Source organism: Psittacula echo, assembly GCF_963264785.1.
Source record: "Psittacula echo genome assembly, chromosome: 4".
NCBI classification, from domain to species: Eukaryota; Metazoa; Chordata; class Aves; order Psittaciformes; family Psittacidae; genus Psittacula; species Psittacula echo.
Genome location: NC_137738.1, coordinates 18,946,711 through 18,960,887, shown reverse-complemented (window position 1 = coordinate 18,960,887; position 14,177 = coordinate 18,946,711). Strand labels below are relative to the sequence as shown.

At 40.7% G+C, this 14,177-nt stretch overlaps 1 protein-coding gene across 1 annotated transcript in view; it reads right to left on the bottom strand.

Annotated features, from left to right (window-relative positions):
• Positions 1-13,186, bottom strand: part of KCNK5 (potassium two pore domain channel subfamily K member 5) — a 31,884-nt gene extending 18,698 nt beyond the window's left edge. Inside the window, exon 1 of the mRNA XM_080616627.1 lies at positions 12,980-13,186. Within this exon, the coding sequence (XP_080472753.1) occupies positions 12,980-13,165 (186 nt within the window). The 5' untranslated portion in view covers positions 13,166-13,186. The remainder of the gene's footprint in view (positions 1-12,979) is intronic.
• Between the last annotated feature and the right edge of the window lie 991 nt (positions 13,187-14,177).

Below are 14,177 nucleotides of genomic sequence, written 5' to 3'. Positions count from 1 at the left end.
ATGATTATGTGCACTCATTACTTGCGCAACAAGCTATTCTACTAAAGGTTTATAGATGGCTACAGCTACAAACATCACAAAAGAGCTATCCTCTTCAGATTAAGCAAATTTTGCATGAAAATATTCCAGCTGATAACAGAAACAGAATGCTAATCAAGGACTGCATCAGAAATACTACACAACTGGGGGGGGCAAGGGAGTGAAGAAGGGCAGGTCTTTGTTCTTTTGTTTTGTAAAAAGCAAGGCAAGTCTTACATTTATCCTTGCAGTTATCCATCATAAACCTCTATTTTACAAAAAAGCATTTAAAAAAATGGGCAGTTTGAGAAATCTTCTGATCAAAGACACTTAAGTCTTCACATTGTGTTCATGTGTGTTTGTGGAAACCTGTTGGTTTTGGATTTATTGATTTCACGGTCTGCAACAAATTCAGTGTTTTGCCGTTTTCCTCCATCCTTCTGGGAACTCCCCATTGCTTTCTCAAACTACCTCTACTGAAATGAATGTCCCAGGTTTGAGGCTTCAGTTTTCACACAGCAAATTCAAAAATAAGGACACAAAAGGATGTTCAGCCCAAATAAGGTTGGACCTAAGCACATGCCCCTTCTTCCTTACCAAGGCAAGCTGAGGCCAAGCCAACATTGCTCACGTGACTTTACAGAAATCTGTGATCAGGTCTTTGGAAATATTTATTACATTTCTGTATCTTAAGTGTGTAATCATGAATTCTCTTGTGGCCACATCAGCAGTTTTAATTCTTAGAAATTAAATCAAGCAAGCAATTGAGCCCTTGAGAGAAAGCACTGAAGAATTTAAAGCCACTGTTCGATCAGAAACCAAGCAGTTATAAGGTACTACATGGTGAATTTTGAGGTGCAGTATTTTTTGCAAATTGAATCATTACATCTGAATTAAGTTTCTCCTCATTTCTAACCCTTGCTGTCCTGCTGCTATCCTCTTTCCCATAACAGCTAGCTAACAGCATGCTTTATAATTGACTTCCCAGCCCAGATGTGTGAAAAAGAAGACCAAAGGTAAACTATTGTAATTAGAGAATGAATTAATTCTGCAATAAACCCTCAAGTTTTGGAATAGTTTCTATTTTAGGACGAACTGTGAAGTCAAGTGAGACTTAGGTGGTAAGAGCCCATAAAAAAAAAAAAAAAAAGAATCATAGAATAGTTAGGGTTGGAAAGGACCATAAGATCATCTAGTTCCAACCCCCTGCCATGGGCAGGGACACCTCACACTAAACCATGTCACCCAAGGCTCTGTCCAACCTGGCCTTAACACCGTCAGGGATAAAAACAAAGTAAACGAATGGAGCTGCACTTCCATTTTGCAGTACAAATAGGTGTTACTGTTTCCTCTGGAAAAAAGTGATAATTTGTAGGGATATTAACCTCTTGGAGGCATGTCAATATTTTTACAGCATTCACTGTTTAAGACTTGCTTATGCATGATGTATAGCATGGGCAGTTAATTTTCCTATAAGTCATAATTCATAGGACAAACAATGTCAGGGATATTAACGGAAAGAGATCAACAAGGTTATTTCCTTTTTGTGGCTTTCTGCAGAATTAAATAAGTGAAACTCATAATTCAGCAAATTAGTTAACTGGAACTATTTTGTCATTGCAGAATTATATGCTAAAGCTTACCTATTTGTGATATGTGCAGATTCTATACTTGAATGAACTAATGGTGCTTAACTTTATTTCTCCTTTCCTCTTATGTGTGGCAGATGTAAATACTAGCAGTTTGGAAGAGGCAGCTGACTTCTTTACAATAGATCGTGACTACAGAATTTAACAGTTGATATAGATTCCCCCTCCCCATCAATTTCAGGACTAAATTCCAGTTTAATAAACTAGTTAATAAACTATTTTGATGAAAAGCATATTCAGTGCTTTACCAGCATTCCCTTGCTCTTGTGATTAATGCAATTATAGAACTGTTTCCTTTTCACTTTCCCAAGTTTCACATAGACATGTTTTGAAGACAAATTAACTAAAGGTTACTGCTGCATGAGAACTGCAGCTGTTCAGCAGATGCTGAGTGTCCCAACTTGTCTTTGGCTGTTTTTATTTCTCATTTTGAAATACAACCTATCAGACTATTTCATAGCTTTCGTTTATACAGCTTAATTTTGAGGGCTTCTGAGTCAATATGCTTGTAACACACTTTTCCTTGGTTGGAAGCAGGGGAAGTATTTCAACAGCTTTTCTGTTACATCAGCTGAAAATAAGACGTTAGAATAATCTGTAATAGCAGATTAGGTTTCCTTCCTATCTGACTACATACATGGTGACTAATGTAGCCAACTCCCCTTTAGAAGGGCTTTGGAAAATGCTGTTGCCCCCCTTTTAGAGATAAGAAAGTGGAAGCAGAAGAGTCAAGAGTTTAATCAAGCTCTCACACCAGTTGGTGACCTATGTTAGGCAGGGTTAGAACCAGGCAGTGTTTACATGAGACTCTTGCAACAGAGTTGGTACCAATTGCATAAGCAGATGCTAACCCATTCAGCGGTGAGTTTCCAAAATAATGTATTTCCGTTTAGTTGAAATTGATTTAAGTAGATTTAAATTAAAGCAAAACAATCCTAGTGTCAACAAAAACAGTTTACTGAGATTCATTAACTAGATGGGGAGGGATTGGACCATACTTCTGAAGTGTTGCAATTCCCACCCCCCACCCCCCCATTTAAACAAGGCCTCAAGCACCAGAAGCAGCAATCCAGCAATCTAATTAACCTGCAGATTTTCACTCACTCATAAAAGGGTATAAATTGGAATATTTAGACAGAAACGCCTTGATACAACACACAAGTAGTAAAAGAGGAAGCTGAGTTTCATTTTAAACTTCCCCCCTACCCTCACACTTTCAGTGTATAAGAATAGTTCATTAGGACAAGTCAAAACACAGGTAATCCAAGCTTGAAAACTTTGCTTACAGAGACCTAAAGAGGCTTTTCAACTCAGTGAATGAATTGCAGCAGTAACATTGCATTAAGCAGCATATTATGCTCTCATTTATAACCATGCATAAAAACAAGCTTCAGAATAAGAAATATACAAAAAGTCACTTTGCTAGAACAGCCTAAGAACTATTTGGGCTTGCTTCTTAGTAGCTATGACCAAAATGTTATAAACTTTTGGGTTCATCAGCATTTTTGTATTTCACCCCTGAATTTCAATACAAAATTTTATTGCTTCTCTGAAAACAAACTAGAAGTTGCTGACAAAGTGAGCTGATAGCACAAGTGACAAAAAGAGAGGGGGAAAAAAAAAAAGGAAAAAAAAAAAACAAGCAGGTGCTGGTAAAACAGCATCAAATTAATGAAACAAAACTGAAAGCGATCAGACTTGGGTGGATCAGTAGACTTTTGAACTACAGAACAGGAGCAAGACAGAGTCACATTGCTGGCTATGAACTTTGGGGTAGAACCTTTACTAACTCACTTTGTTAAGCCAAACAAACAAAAAGTTTGTGGGATCAACCAAAAACTTTACATAACCTCATTCTAGTCTCTCTCCCTGTATTAGTCCATCAGACAGCAGGAGGAGGAGGCGAGGCAAGGCAAGGCAGGCTTCCAATGTCAACATGGACAGGATGCTTTGTATGAACGGCAAGGTGATTGGTTTAAGAGGAGCAACAAGGGGAAAAAATCTGACACAGAAACACCATTTGCTTCAAGATTTTTTTGTTACTATGTATTTAGCTTTATCCAGGGCTTAACCTGAACCAAATTATTTTGTGTTACTATAAATACCTGCAACACTAGATTAGCTCAAGACTGATCTCTGAGAAGGATTGGGGAAGGAGAGAAAGCTGCTGTGGACAAATATTTTCAAACAAATAACAGAATAATTTGCCTAGTTTATCTTGTTTCTTCTGCAGGGTGAGTGATTAAAATTGGCAATAGCATCGGTTTGCTGGTAAGAACTGCCTATGCATTAGATTATTCCTTAAACACGGTTGTGTCAGCATACACACAACTCCCATTTTTACAGGGATTGTATAACATTAAAAACTAAATACACACAACATGCTATACTGGAATATGATCTTCTGCTATTTTATAATGTTCTGTGGCATATTACAAAGTACACAGAAGAGGCTTTCTTCCCAAGAGAGCTTCTAATCAATAAATTTGACAAAAAGCAGAGCAGATACTGCTTCAATAATTCTTCTTTTCAGTCCTGTATCACATTTAGTTCCTGAGCAAAACCTGATAGCAAACAAGTCATTGCATATGTCCTGTAGACAGTGTTTTGAATAACTGAAAAAGCAAGTTTAGTAAACTGAAAATCCTGTCAACTTTAAGATTACCAAACTGTGCACACTTTCAGATTCATAAAGTTTCACATATATTTGCAGGCCACTCCTAAACATTTAGCACAAGTCAAGTTAAGGCAAAGAGTAATTTACAGCATTGACATGTGGCAGGTAATTAAAAAACTGCTCTGTCAGTTCTTAACCATCTCACCCCTGAGTATGTATGAAAGCCAAACCACTCTGTTATCTTCTTGCTATTGTATTAAAGGGAAGAGGGATCAGATGGCAGGAACGCTATAGCTGCTGTCTTCTGTTTGTTACACTCTTCTTCCTAGCCTGGATTTCCTGCAACTGACATTTCTAACCATTCAGCAGGCATCTATTACCTTCTTAGAAGCTGAGACAGAGGAACCATTTGCACATTGCTAAGTACAGAACCCGCAAGATTAAAAGCTGCTCACCATATAAGAAGTTCAGTCACCAAAACCACAGAAAAGCTGCAGTTACCTCAAAGAAGTGAGAAGCTTTTCTTAAGATGCACAAATCTCAGCTGAAAGCACCTAGTCAATGCCTATTGTGAAACTACTTTATTGAAGCCTTTCTCTACTAGGAAACAACATGCTGCCAGCTGTGGGGACATTTGTCCAAATAACCTACTGTCCTAATTGTAGCTGAGATGAGCGAGCATCCTTAAAACACATGAAAATAAAGCCAAGGCATTCTCAGAGTGTGAACTATATTTTACTGCTTCTAAACATACAATAAAGACATCTATGCTCATTTCATTAATCAAGTTGACAGCTTTAGGACCCTGCAGAGACTATGTAGCACTTCATAAAAAGCAGTTATCCTACAGTCACAATCCAGCTATGATACTGCCTTGAAAATCTGGTATTACTATAACAAATCATGTAGAGACACAATAAAGGTAGCAGAAAACCCAGTAGCTACAACAGATGCAATTTCAAAGTTTTTCATTCTTCCTCTGCCTTCTCTTGCCTTCTTCCCTAAAACCCCCAAAAATTTAACTCTGAAAAATGCAAGTATTATTTTAAGAGGGCAAATTATTAGTGACAAAGGTAAAAAGCTTTCAGAGTGCACTGATAGCTATAAGACAGAGTAATTTTTCTAAGCACGAATTCCAGTGTCCTTCAAAAACCCTCATGCCAACAAGGCAAGCATTGATTACAGAACTGCCCTGTCATTCTGCAATCACGTACACACCACAGGCTGAAGGTGGAAATTCTAACTCAAATGGCAAGTTATCATAGTTCAACTATTTAGCTTGATTCCAATACATCTGCATTACAGTCTGTGAAGCTGGTTAGCGGCAGCTGTAACAGCTGAGCATGCAGTAGGTTGAGGGTTCCAGTCAGACATATGCAAGAAAAACCAAGGGAGAAGTCAGTGCCATCAGTGAGCTTGATTAGATCCCTTCTCTTTTTATACAGCTGCTTGGCTCCAAACACCTCCCTTGCTTCTTTGGTGCCTGGAAGAGGCTCATCAGCCTCATTTCCCTCATAGGCCAGATCAAAATACTTACAGCTGCTATTTCTCTTACGACAGATCACACATGACTTTTAAGCAACTTTACTTCAGAGCTTTTCTGCTCCTTTCAGTGGACTGGGAGTGAAAAAGAGCAGCAATATGAGCACTTGCGTAGGCTATACAAATGCAGGTAACATTTGGAGGTAACATACAGAAGTCATCACTGATGAATTTGGTATTTTAGCCAAGCCACCAAGAATACTCTACTGTATCTATGTTTTCTATCTCAGGACCTTCACAATCATTTACAGAATTGTCTTCAAGTTCCATTAGCCATCACCCACTCACTGTCATTATCTGACAATCTCATTACTTAAAGCCGAAATATTGTTAAATAACTGTCATCTTTGTTGTTAAGAAGAATCAGAGTTCAGAGACCTGTGATAGGTCCAACTGGGACTTTTTTGCACCTGTTGCAACCTTAGAGACACACAGGTCTGGGTTTTGTTTCTCAGCAGTTGGAACCTACTTACACAACAACAAGGTCAATTTAGTATTTGCCAGTTTGCTCAACCACGATCCATGTCTACCTTTCACTAAGGCAGAAATATAGTCCTACAGATGGGCTGATCTATAGCTATTGATCCCAAAACAGGGGTTAACAAGACAGGTCCATCACACAAAAAACTATAGATACACCTATTGGAAGAAAAGGAACTTGATTTCAGATTCGGAGTCTATCATATACAACCTATTATTAGTTCCTAATTCCTTCTCATCATTCATGTTTCTTTCTCTTAAAATAGTGTACGAGGCATGAGTGTAAAACATTCCAGAAGCTACTTTGCACCTAATGGTGCCTTTGATCTACTGGAGTTGACACAACACAATGAAAAAAAAAAAATATTATAACTTCCTTACTGATTTGACTGTAAATAGAGGTGCTAGGGCAAGGCATGACTAGGAGGCATCTCTCCTGCCTACAATTAAAATGTTGGTAAGTACATAACTAACACAGTAATATCTAAGAACTCTATCATAAAGACATAATAAAATAACATGGGTGGACACAAAAAACTGCCAGTCTGTAGTTCCCTGCTAAAGAACTTGGTGTTTTAAAGAAAAGATCTAGTAACTAGAACCAGCAGTGCTGTTGAGGAACTTGAACCAGAATGAGGACAAAAAATAAAAGAAGATGAAGTTATGCCTTCAAGCCTAAGCCATCCCTTCAATAAATAGAGCTAGTGAAACCGCAGTGTCTATTGCATACCACAATTTAAGGGCTCAATCTGCATCTAAGCATGCTTCTCTTGAGAATGTATAGCAACGTGGAAAGCTTCAGGTGGGGTTTTAATTTAGATGAAGAGTGCAACTCTTCCAGTTGTCCCATTACCATGTTTTGTTTCATACTACAGAGAGGCTTAGAGCTTATCAGCTGAACTGATTTTGGACTAAACAAAACTTTAGAAGAAATTTAATTACTTGCTCATAGGCATTCAATCCATAGGATCATAAGGAGTCAAATAAAATCCCTGCAAATACAGGCACTGTGATCAGCAGGTCTACAGCACCAAAGCACAAAAGTATTCCCACATGCTTCCTGCTAATCAGACTATTGTATGTCACTTACAATCCAACTTCTTTCTGCTTCTATGTTACTATGTTGACATCTACTTGGAGTATCAGCATGAAGTGTGATTGCTCTGAAGGTCAACGGCATTCAGAGAAAAGCGAAACAATAAATTTTGTTTAATTAGTATTAATAGCAAAACAACAATTTGTTTTTTAAAAAGGAAATCTGCACAAAGTCATCACTGCACTGTACCTTCACTAGCAATAGAAGATATCTTGCAATAACCATAAACACATTACGAATCAAAGCAGGAGTTCCAAGACCTTTCAGGACAACAAGCTGTTGATAACCTGCAAATCTTCCTGCATGCCATCGCCTCTAAAGCAGAGCTTGCCATAAAACACACCTAGTAGCAGAAGGTAACATGTCAGGTAACACAAATGTTCTGTCCTAAAGTAACAAGACAACATATTACAGGCACTCAAGGATTAAGTACATTGCAGGAAAAAGGAAAAGCCCATAGGCTTTCTTTTGCAGGAAAATTCCTGATCGACTACTCTTGCTCCATCAGCAGAGAGAGTTGCACTGTATGCATTATCAGCTTTGTTTAACTATGTTCCAAGAAAGTTTAAACAATTTAATGGTTAAACAGGAAAACAAAACAAAACAAACAAACAAAAAACAACAAACAAACAAAAAAAAACCCACATAGAAAAGAATGCCTGCTTATATTTGAGTCTGCATGTAGAAGCACACAGGCAAAAGCTGTAGTATAACATAGTACTGCCTGTCCTCAGTTTTCTTCTCCTAATGCTGCAGTGGCAATATATTCGTAAGACAGTCTGAGATGCCACAGAGAACTGTGGACAGTGGTCCTACATTTTTCATCTCAGTTCATCCCTTCTGAACTTCGTAGGTGAATAATAAAAGATATATGTTTGACAAATTTAGCGATACTTATTTCTCAGGCGTAAGCCTTGATTTGCACTTCAAAGATTTATACAAGATGTAGTAGATGTAGTTGTTAACAACTCTGCAGTCATTTTCCATTGGCAGCCACTTGTCCACATCTGATAGCTGCTCAGCTTTACTGCATTAAGCCCATACAAAAGTCTTAGTCCTGAAAGAGGTAGCTCATCTGGCATTCCAACAAAGGAATACCCTAGATGGAAAGGATCAGGAAGTTAAAGACCAAACAAACAAAGCCTAGTACTTTAGAATCTCCTGAAGAACATGTGGAAAGGGAAAGATTATGAAAAATTTGTTCATATTAACTTTACACTGGAAAAAAAAATCATGTTACAAAGCATAAGCAAAAGCCAAAATTTATTTATTAAATGTTGAACTAACAAAAATAATTTAAAACCTAGCTCAGGTTTTTAAGAAAACTATAGTTTGCAGACTCTCTTAAGAGTATTGCACATAGATTCAAACCTTGAAGTAGCAGCTTGTAAGTAAAGCAATATGGGGAAAAAGTGCTCAGAATCAGAGAATATTTTTAAAGTTTCACAATATAACTGACACATTCCAAGAACAAACAAGTCTAGAAGCAAACTTCGGCATCTTCAAACACAAACCAAAATCCTGTAAATCCACCTGTTGATATTTGTGAGTACAGAAGACATCCTGACGCAAAAAAACAAAGGGGAAAAATTACTATTAAGCCACTTGACTGTTACTTCCTTTAGCGTAAACGTCGTGTGTGCCATGTATATCCTGGGAGAAGCTTTCCTTAAAAGTCTTCTAAATGTTTGTTCACAGCACTGGGCTTTAAATCTAAACATTTAGGTTTCTAAAGTTCTCTCTGAGGCCTGTTTAAAGTCTTGTATGCTTTTCAAATAAAGACCTCAATTTTTTGTTCTCATACCCAGTATGTTTGCCTGTGTCTCCTAAATGGAGCCAACAGCTTCTCTTTTCATTTTATTGCTCTGTTTTAAAGTAGCCATTTTCACTCATCTTCAGATTCTTCATTTTGTTTTCATCACTCTTGATGCTTATCAATAGGAAGTATTTGAGTTTTTGGTGACTCTGTTGGGCCAGTAAAAGGGATTTCCAAGTAAATAAGATGTGGCCCAGTGTTGGCTAACCTTTGCTCATGTGAAGAGTAACATGAAGGTCAAGAGGACTCCTCCCTGCATGAATAGCTCTTTTATCATTAAGCTGATGTTTCACAATCAGGATGGAGTAATAAAGAGTAAAAGTAAGGAACTGGAGAAGAGTGAAATGACTGAACTGCCTTAACATTTGCTTTACTTTCCAAACCTCATTCGTACAACAGGCCTGGCAAAGGTGTCATCACTGTGGATCTTCGCCTTCTCCCCCTCTTCCTAAAGAGTCCTAGGGCTTTGTCCCACAGCAGCAAGAGGCAAGGACAAGCCATAGACTTCTATCAAGACAGAGATATTACACTACTTTTAAGTGCCAATACAATATACAATGCCAATATATATGGCAGTTACATTACTATTAAAAATGCTTATTTTTGTAGATATTCGAGTGTCATAAGATATTTTGTTCCAAGGTAATTGTACTTGGTGAGGAGAGATTACATAGTTCCTTGTGCCAACACATGATTGTGGCTGAGTGCCTTTGGAGGCCTGCATAAATGGTCATGTGAAGCATCTCAGTCACATTTTCATTTAAGAAATCAGCTTTATCTGGAAGAGCATGAGCAGGCAGCAGCCATCCTATGCACTATCCAGAGTAAGTCACCTTTAAAATCAGGGTCTACATAGCATTACTGCAAGAGGAGTTTAAGTGCTTTCTCTACTACTTATACTAGTAATAACTAATATGGTATTTAAAATAATCAAAAGCAAATGGATTCTTCACATAAGAGACTACCTAAAAGCTGTTTTTAACAAGTTTATTTTTAGGCATTTCTCAGGACTGGGGAAAAGGGCTTTCTTTTTAGCATATCCTACCATGCTCAGCATGCGAGTTTTCTGAAAGCATACTAAACACGTTTTGATAAACATTTATTGGAGTGTATTTCTACTGTCAAGTGTTATGAAAACTTTATTACAGAATACAAACTCTAGACAGTATTTGACCTAATACAACCCACTTCATAAATTGTTTGGTACAAAGGTACTAGTTTTGCATATTAATTGAGAATCTGTGCCGATAACCTACTTATCTTTTTCAGTGGTTAAGATGACACTACAGATCTTTGTAGCCATTCCATACAGAGTTCCCATTGCACTTACAGCTAACATTAGGCTCAGATGAACAGACAAGCTAACCTGGATGGAGAACAATGGCAAAAGAGAGATCAGTCTCTGAATAACTCAGTACTTGCCACCTTTCAGGCTGCTTCTGGAAAAAGAGTTGTTATTGCTAACACAACATTTCTTAGCATCCTTGCATTCTACCAACAACCATTTTAGTTCTGTAGTTGGCGATATTTGTAAATCTTTGTCCAGTGTGTTTTAAATAGGGATATTAAAGAGAGTATCAGTAAAGTAATAGCAAAGGTCAATGTGGCTCTGAAAAGGCACTTGAAAAGGTCAGCGGGGATTGCAAGCAGACTGAGAGAAAAAGCTCAAAGATGAAGACTAAACGTAATTTAAAAATAAATAAATTTAAAGAGACAAGAGCAGGGAAATGAGTCAAATAATTAAAAATCTTAAGAATAAGTTCGAGTAGTCCATGGAAGAGGCTAAAGAAAGAGGTTCACAGGAGCAAAACAGAGGTGGGGATGGGGATGCACATTTTCAAATCGACAACATTCTGGATGTATTTGGAGGTTTAATATGAGACCAGGATCATTGAGACTTGCCAAAAGAGAACATATGTTAGCAATGTGCTAAAGATTCAGCAGAACCCGACAGAAGCAGCATAGATACTGGTTGAGGATGGACAACTACAAAGACTTTTTCTGATATACTTTATAGTTCTCTCAGGATGAAATCCTGATGTCCTTACATGATTTCCCCCATCCCAGCTAGCTTCAGCTGGGCTAGATTTCACCTTGCCATCCTCCTCTATAAGAAATGCCACTCGCCTTTCTTTCAACCACTTCTCATATAGAAGTTGAGTAAAAACAGGAACAAAACTACAAGTCTGGAAGAAACCAGAAAGTGAAGTTTTCAGAAAAATCTTTCTGCCACTTCAGGATTAATTGTGATAAGGATCACAGGAAAACAAAACAACTAATGATCCTCTCATACCAGTATGAATTTCATCCTAATTTCAGCCAGAATCTAGATTTCCATTTTGTCTGCAGCAAGTTAAACATGCCAGGCTTAACACACATCCCAATCCAAAGAGGGGTCTTAAGGATATGAGAACAGGTTTGGGATATAACCTACAAGAAGATTTCAGCAAGACTCCAGGAAAATCATGCTCAAAAAACCCAGCATGTTTCATTTTCCAACATCCCTTTATAATCTCAGGCTTCTATCTAGCCGTTCTACTCTATCCTATGAAAACACATTTAATAGGTTACTAAGATGGCAACAGGAAGAACAATGCCACCAGAAAGCTCTGCTATCTGGAGCACACAGAAAGCAGCCATCAAATGAAGAAAGAGAATTTAAACCACAAACTTTTAGGATTAAGAACTCTTCTAAGCTTTCACAGTATTGGTTACACCAATACAACTAATGAGCCATTTTCTCAGTCTTCTGTATCTTAGCATTTTAGTAGACTTAGTGACTTTAAATACAAAATAATAATTTAAAAGAAATCCAAACCAAAATGACCAGAAGATCTAGTCAATACAAACATTTCTGGAGTAAAGTCCCAAATGACTCATTCTCACCACTGGAGCCCTACATATCTGGGCAAACTGGTTTTTTATGGCTCACCATTTCTTGTCGCCACATTTTGATGGATGCCACATCCATAAGGATGCACTAACCAAGTTTATACTGCCCTATGATTTAATACACGCTATTGATTAATGATTAGTTTTGAAGAAGTATTCTGCCAGATGAGCAAGATAGGACGATTATCAACTCCTTATGGCTTGGAAGGAAGTCATTCTCCTGAAATCAGAATAACCGCACAAGCGTTGTGAGCATCCCTCCACACAAGCCGATAACCCCGACTGACCTCGGGATCCGCCCCCAACCTCCAGGCACGTTTTCAGCATTTAATATGAAAATAAAGTAAAAAAAGAGAAGGGGAAGGACATCAGACCAAACAGAACAGGATCAAGACGCCTGGCTTCACCTCATAACACAAGACCCACTGAGGCACAAGAAACCACCCCATATGCTAAAACAAGAGCTGCATTCACGGCTACCGGAGGCGTTGCGGGAGCACACTGCGCGCGTTAGCCCACTCCTCCAGCCCCAGGACCAGCCAGCAAAAACTGAAATCAACCCCGATCGCCTTCACCACTTCTCGGAGGAAGAGGAGGAAACGCGGACCCATTTAATCACTCTATCATTAAGTAGTTAGGAATAATTGAGAGGTTTCCCCGCGCTACAGCTAGAGGGGCAGCTTTTAGGCACCGAGCTTTGTGGGGACGCAGCTACGGTGGGGTGCCCCCGGGAAGCCGTCCGGCTCTGCACCCCGCAGCTTCCCTCCCTCCGCCCCAAGGCGCAGTATTTTCCGCTCCGAGGCGCCCGGCAGCACCTGCTGCTGCCGCCCCGCATCCCCCGGGCCCGGCTCCGGCGGCGCCCGTTGTACCTGCAGGATCTTGTCCAGCCCCTCTTGGCCCAGGCAAGGGAACTGCTTGAGCAGCTCCGTCTTCTGCCGCTTGTAGTCGTCGGTAGCCGAGCGCCAGTGCGGCTCCTCCAGCACCTCGAAGATCGCCGCTCCGATGGAAAGGTAGAAGATGATGGCCGAAGTCAGTAAGGGGCCCCTGTCCACCATGGTGCCGGCGGGAGGGCGGGCTGGGGCGACTGCCCCGCGCTGCGGCCGTAGGTGCCCGAAGCCGCCCTGTACTTCTCCTGACAGCTCTGGCTTCCCTCGCCGTCTGCCGTGCTGCCTCTCCCAGCCTCTGCCGCGTTCCCTTAGTCTTCCACACTCCCCTCCCACTCTCTCCTCCTCCCTTCTTTCTTTCCTCCCTCCTCCGCTCCCCCTGGTCTTCTCCCCTCCCTCCTCAGCACCAATTTGAATTTGGTGCTCTCCCGCTTCCTCCCCCTACCCGCCCGCGCATGCGAGGCTGCCGCCGGGGGAAAGGCCAGCGGGGCGCCCTGGGGTGCTCCGGCACCCGCCAAAGGTTGGCCCCGCCCCACGGCTGCAGTGAGCGGCGGTTGGGTCCGGCCACCACCATCGTTCGCCTGCGGGGGTCCGCCTGAAGGGAGGGGCGCGGAGTCGCGACCTCCGCTGTTCCCGCCCTGCAGTGGGGAGCGTGTGTGGCGGCCGGTGAGGTGAGCCCGACCCCGGCGCCTTCCCCCTGAGCGGGTGGTCCCTGCGTACCGAGCTGTGCTTCGCTCTCCGTGTTTTGCCTTAAGGGAGAAGGGTTGACGTTCCTCCGTTCCCTCGTGCTGCCAGGTTCAGTGGAATTTCTCGTTTTCGACGCTGGAACGCTATGAAAGGAGAGCGGTGGCAAAGCAGAGGGGGGAGGCAAGCAAGAGCTCTGAGGAGAAAAAGGGGGGCTGTTGGCTGGTTTCCCCCATTCCCCAGATTTCCCCAAGTGTAAGTTACAGATCCTTCACAGCAGGGACTGAGTCTCCCTTTCTTCATGCATTTTGTGCTTTCAGTAAATGCTACTATGCATGCCTGTGTGCGTGTTTGGAAGCAAGGGAGAAACACTGGCTAGTTATTTTCCACAGGATACTCAAAACCCCATCTGGGCTGAAGCTGCGTTGAAGCTCATCCCGTTCATGAAGCCTTTCCTAGGAGCTGCTGCTTACACCCGTGCACAAGTGCATGCTTCTCC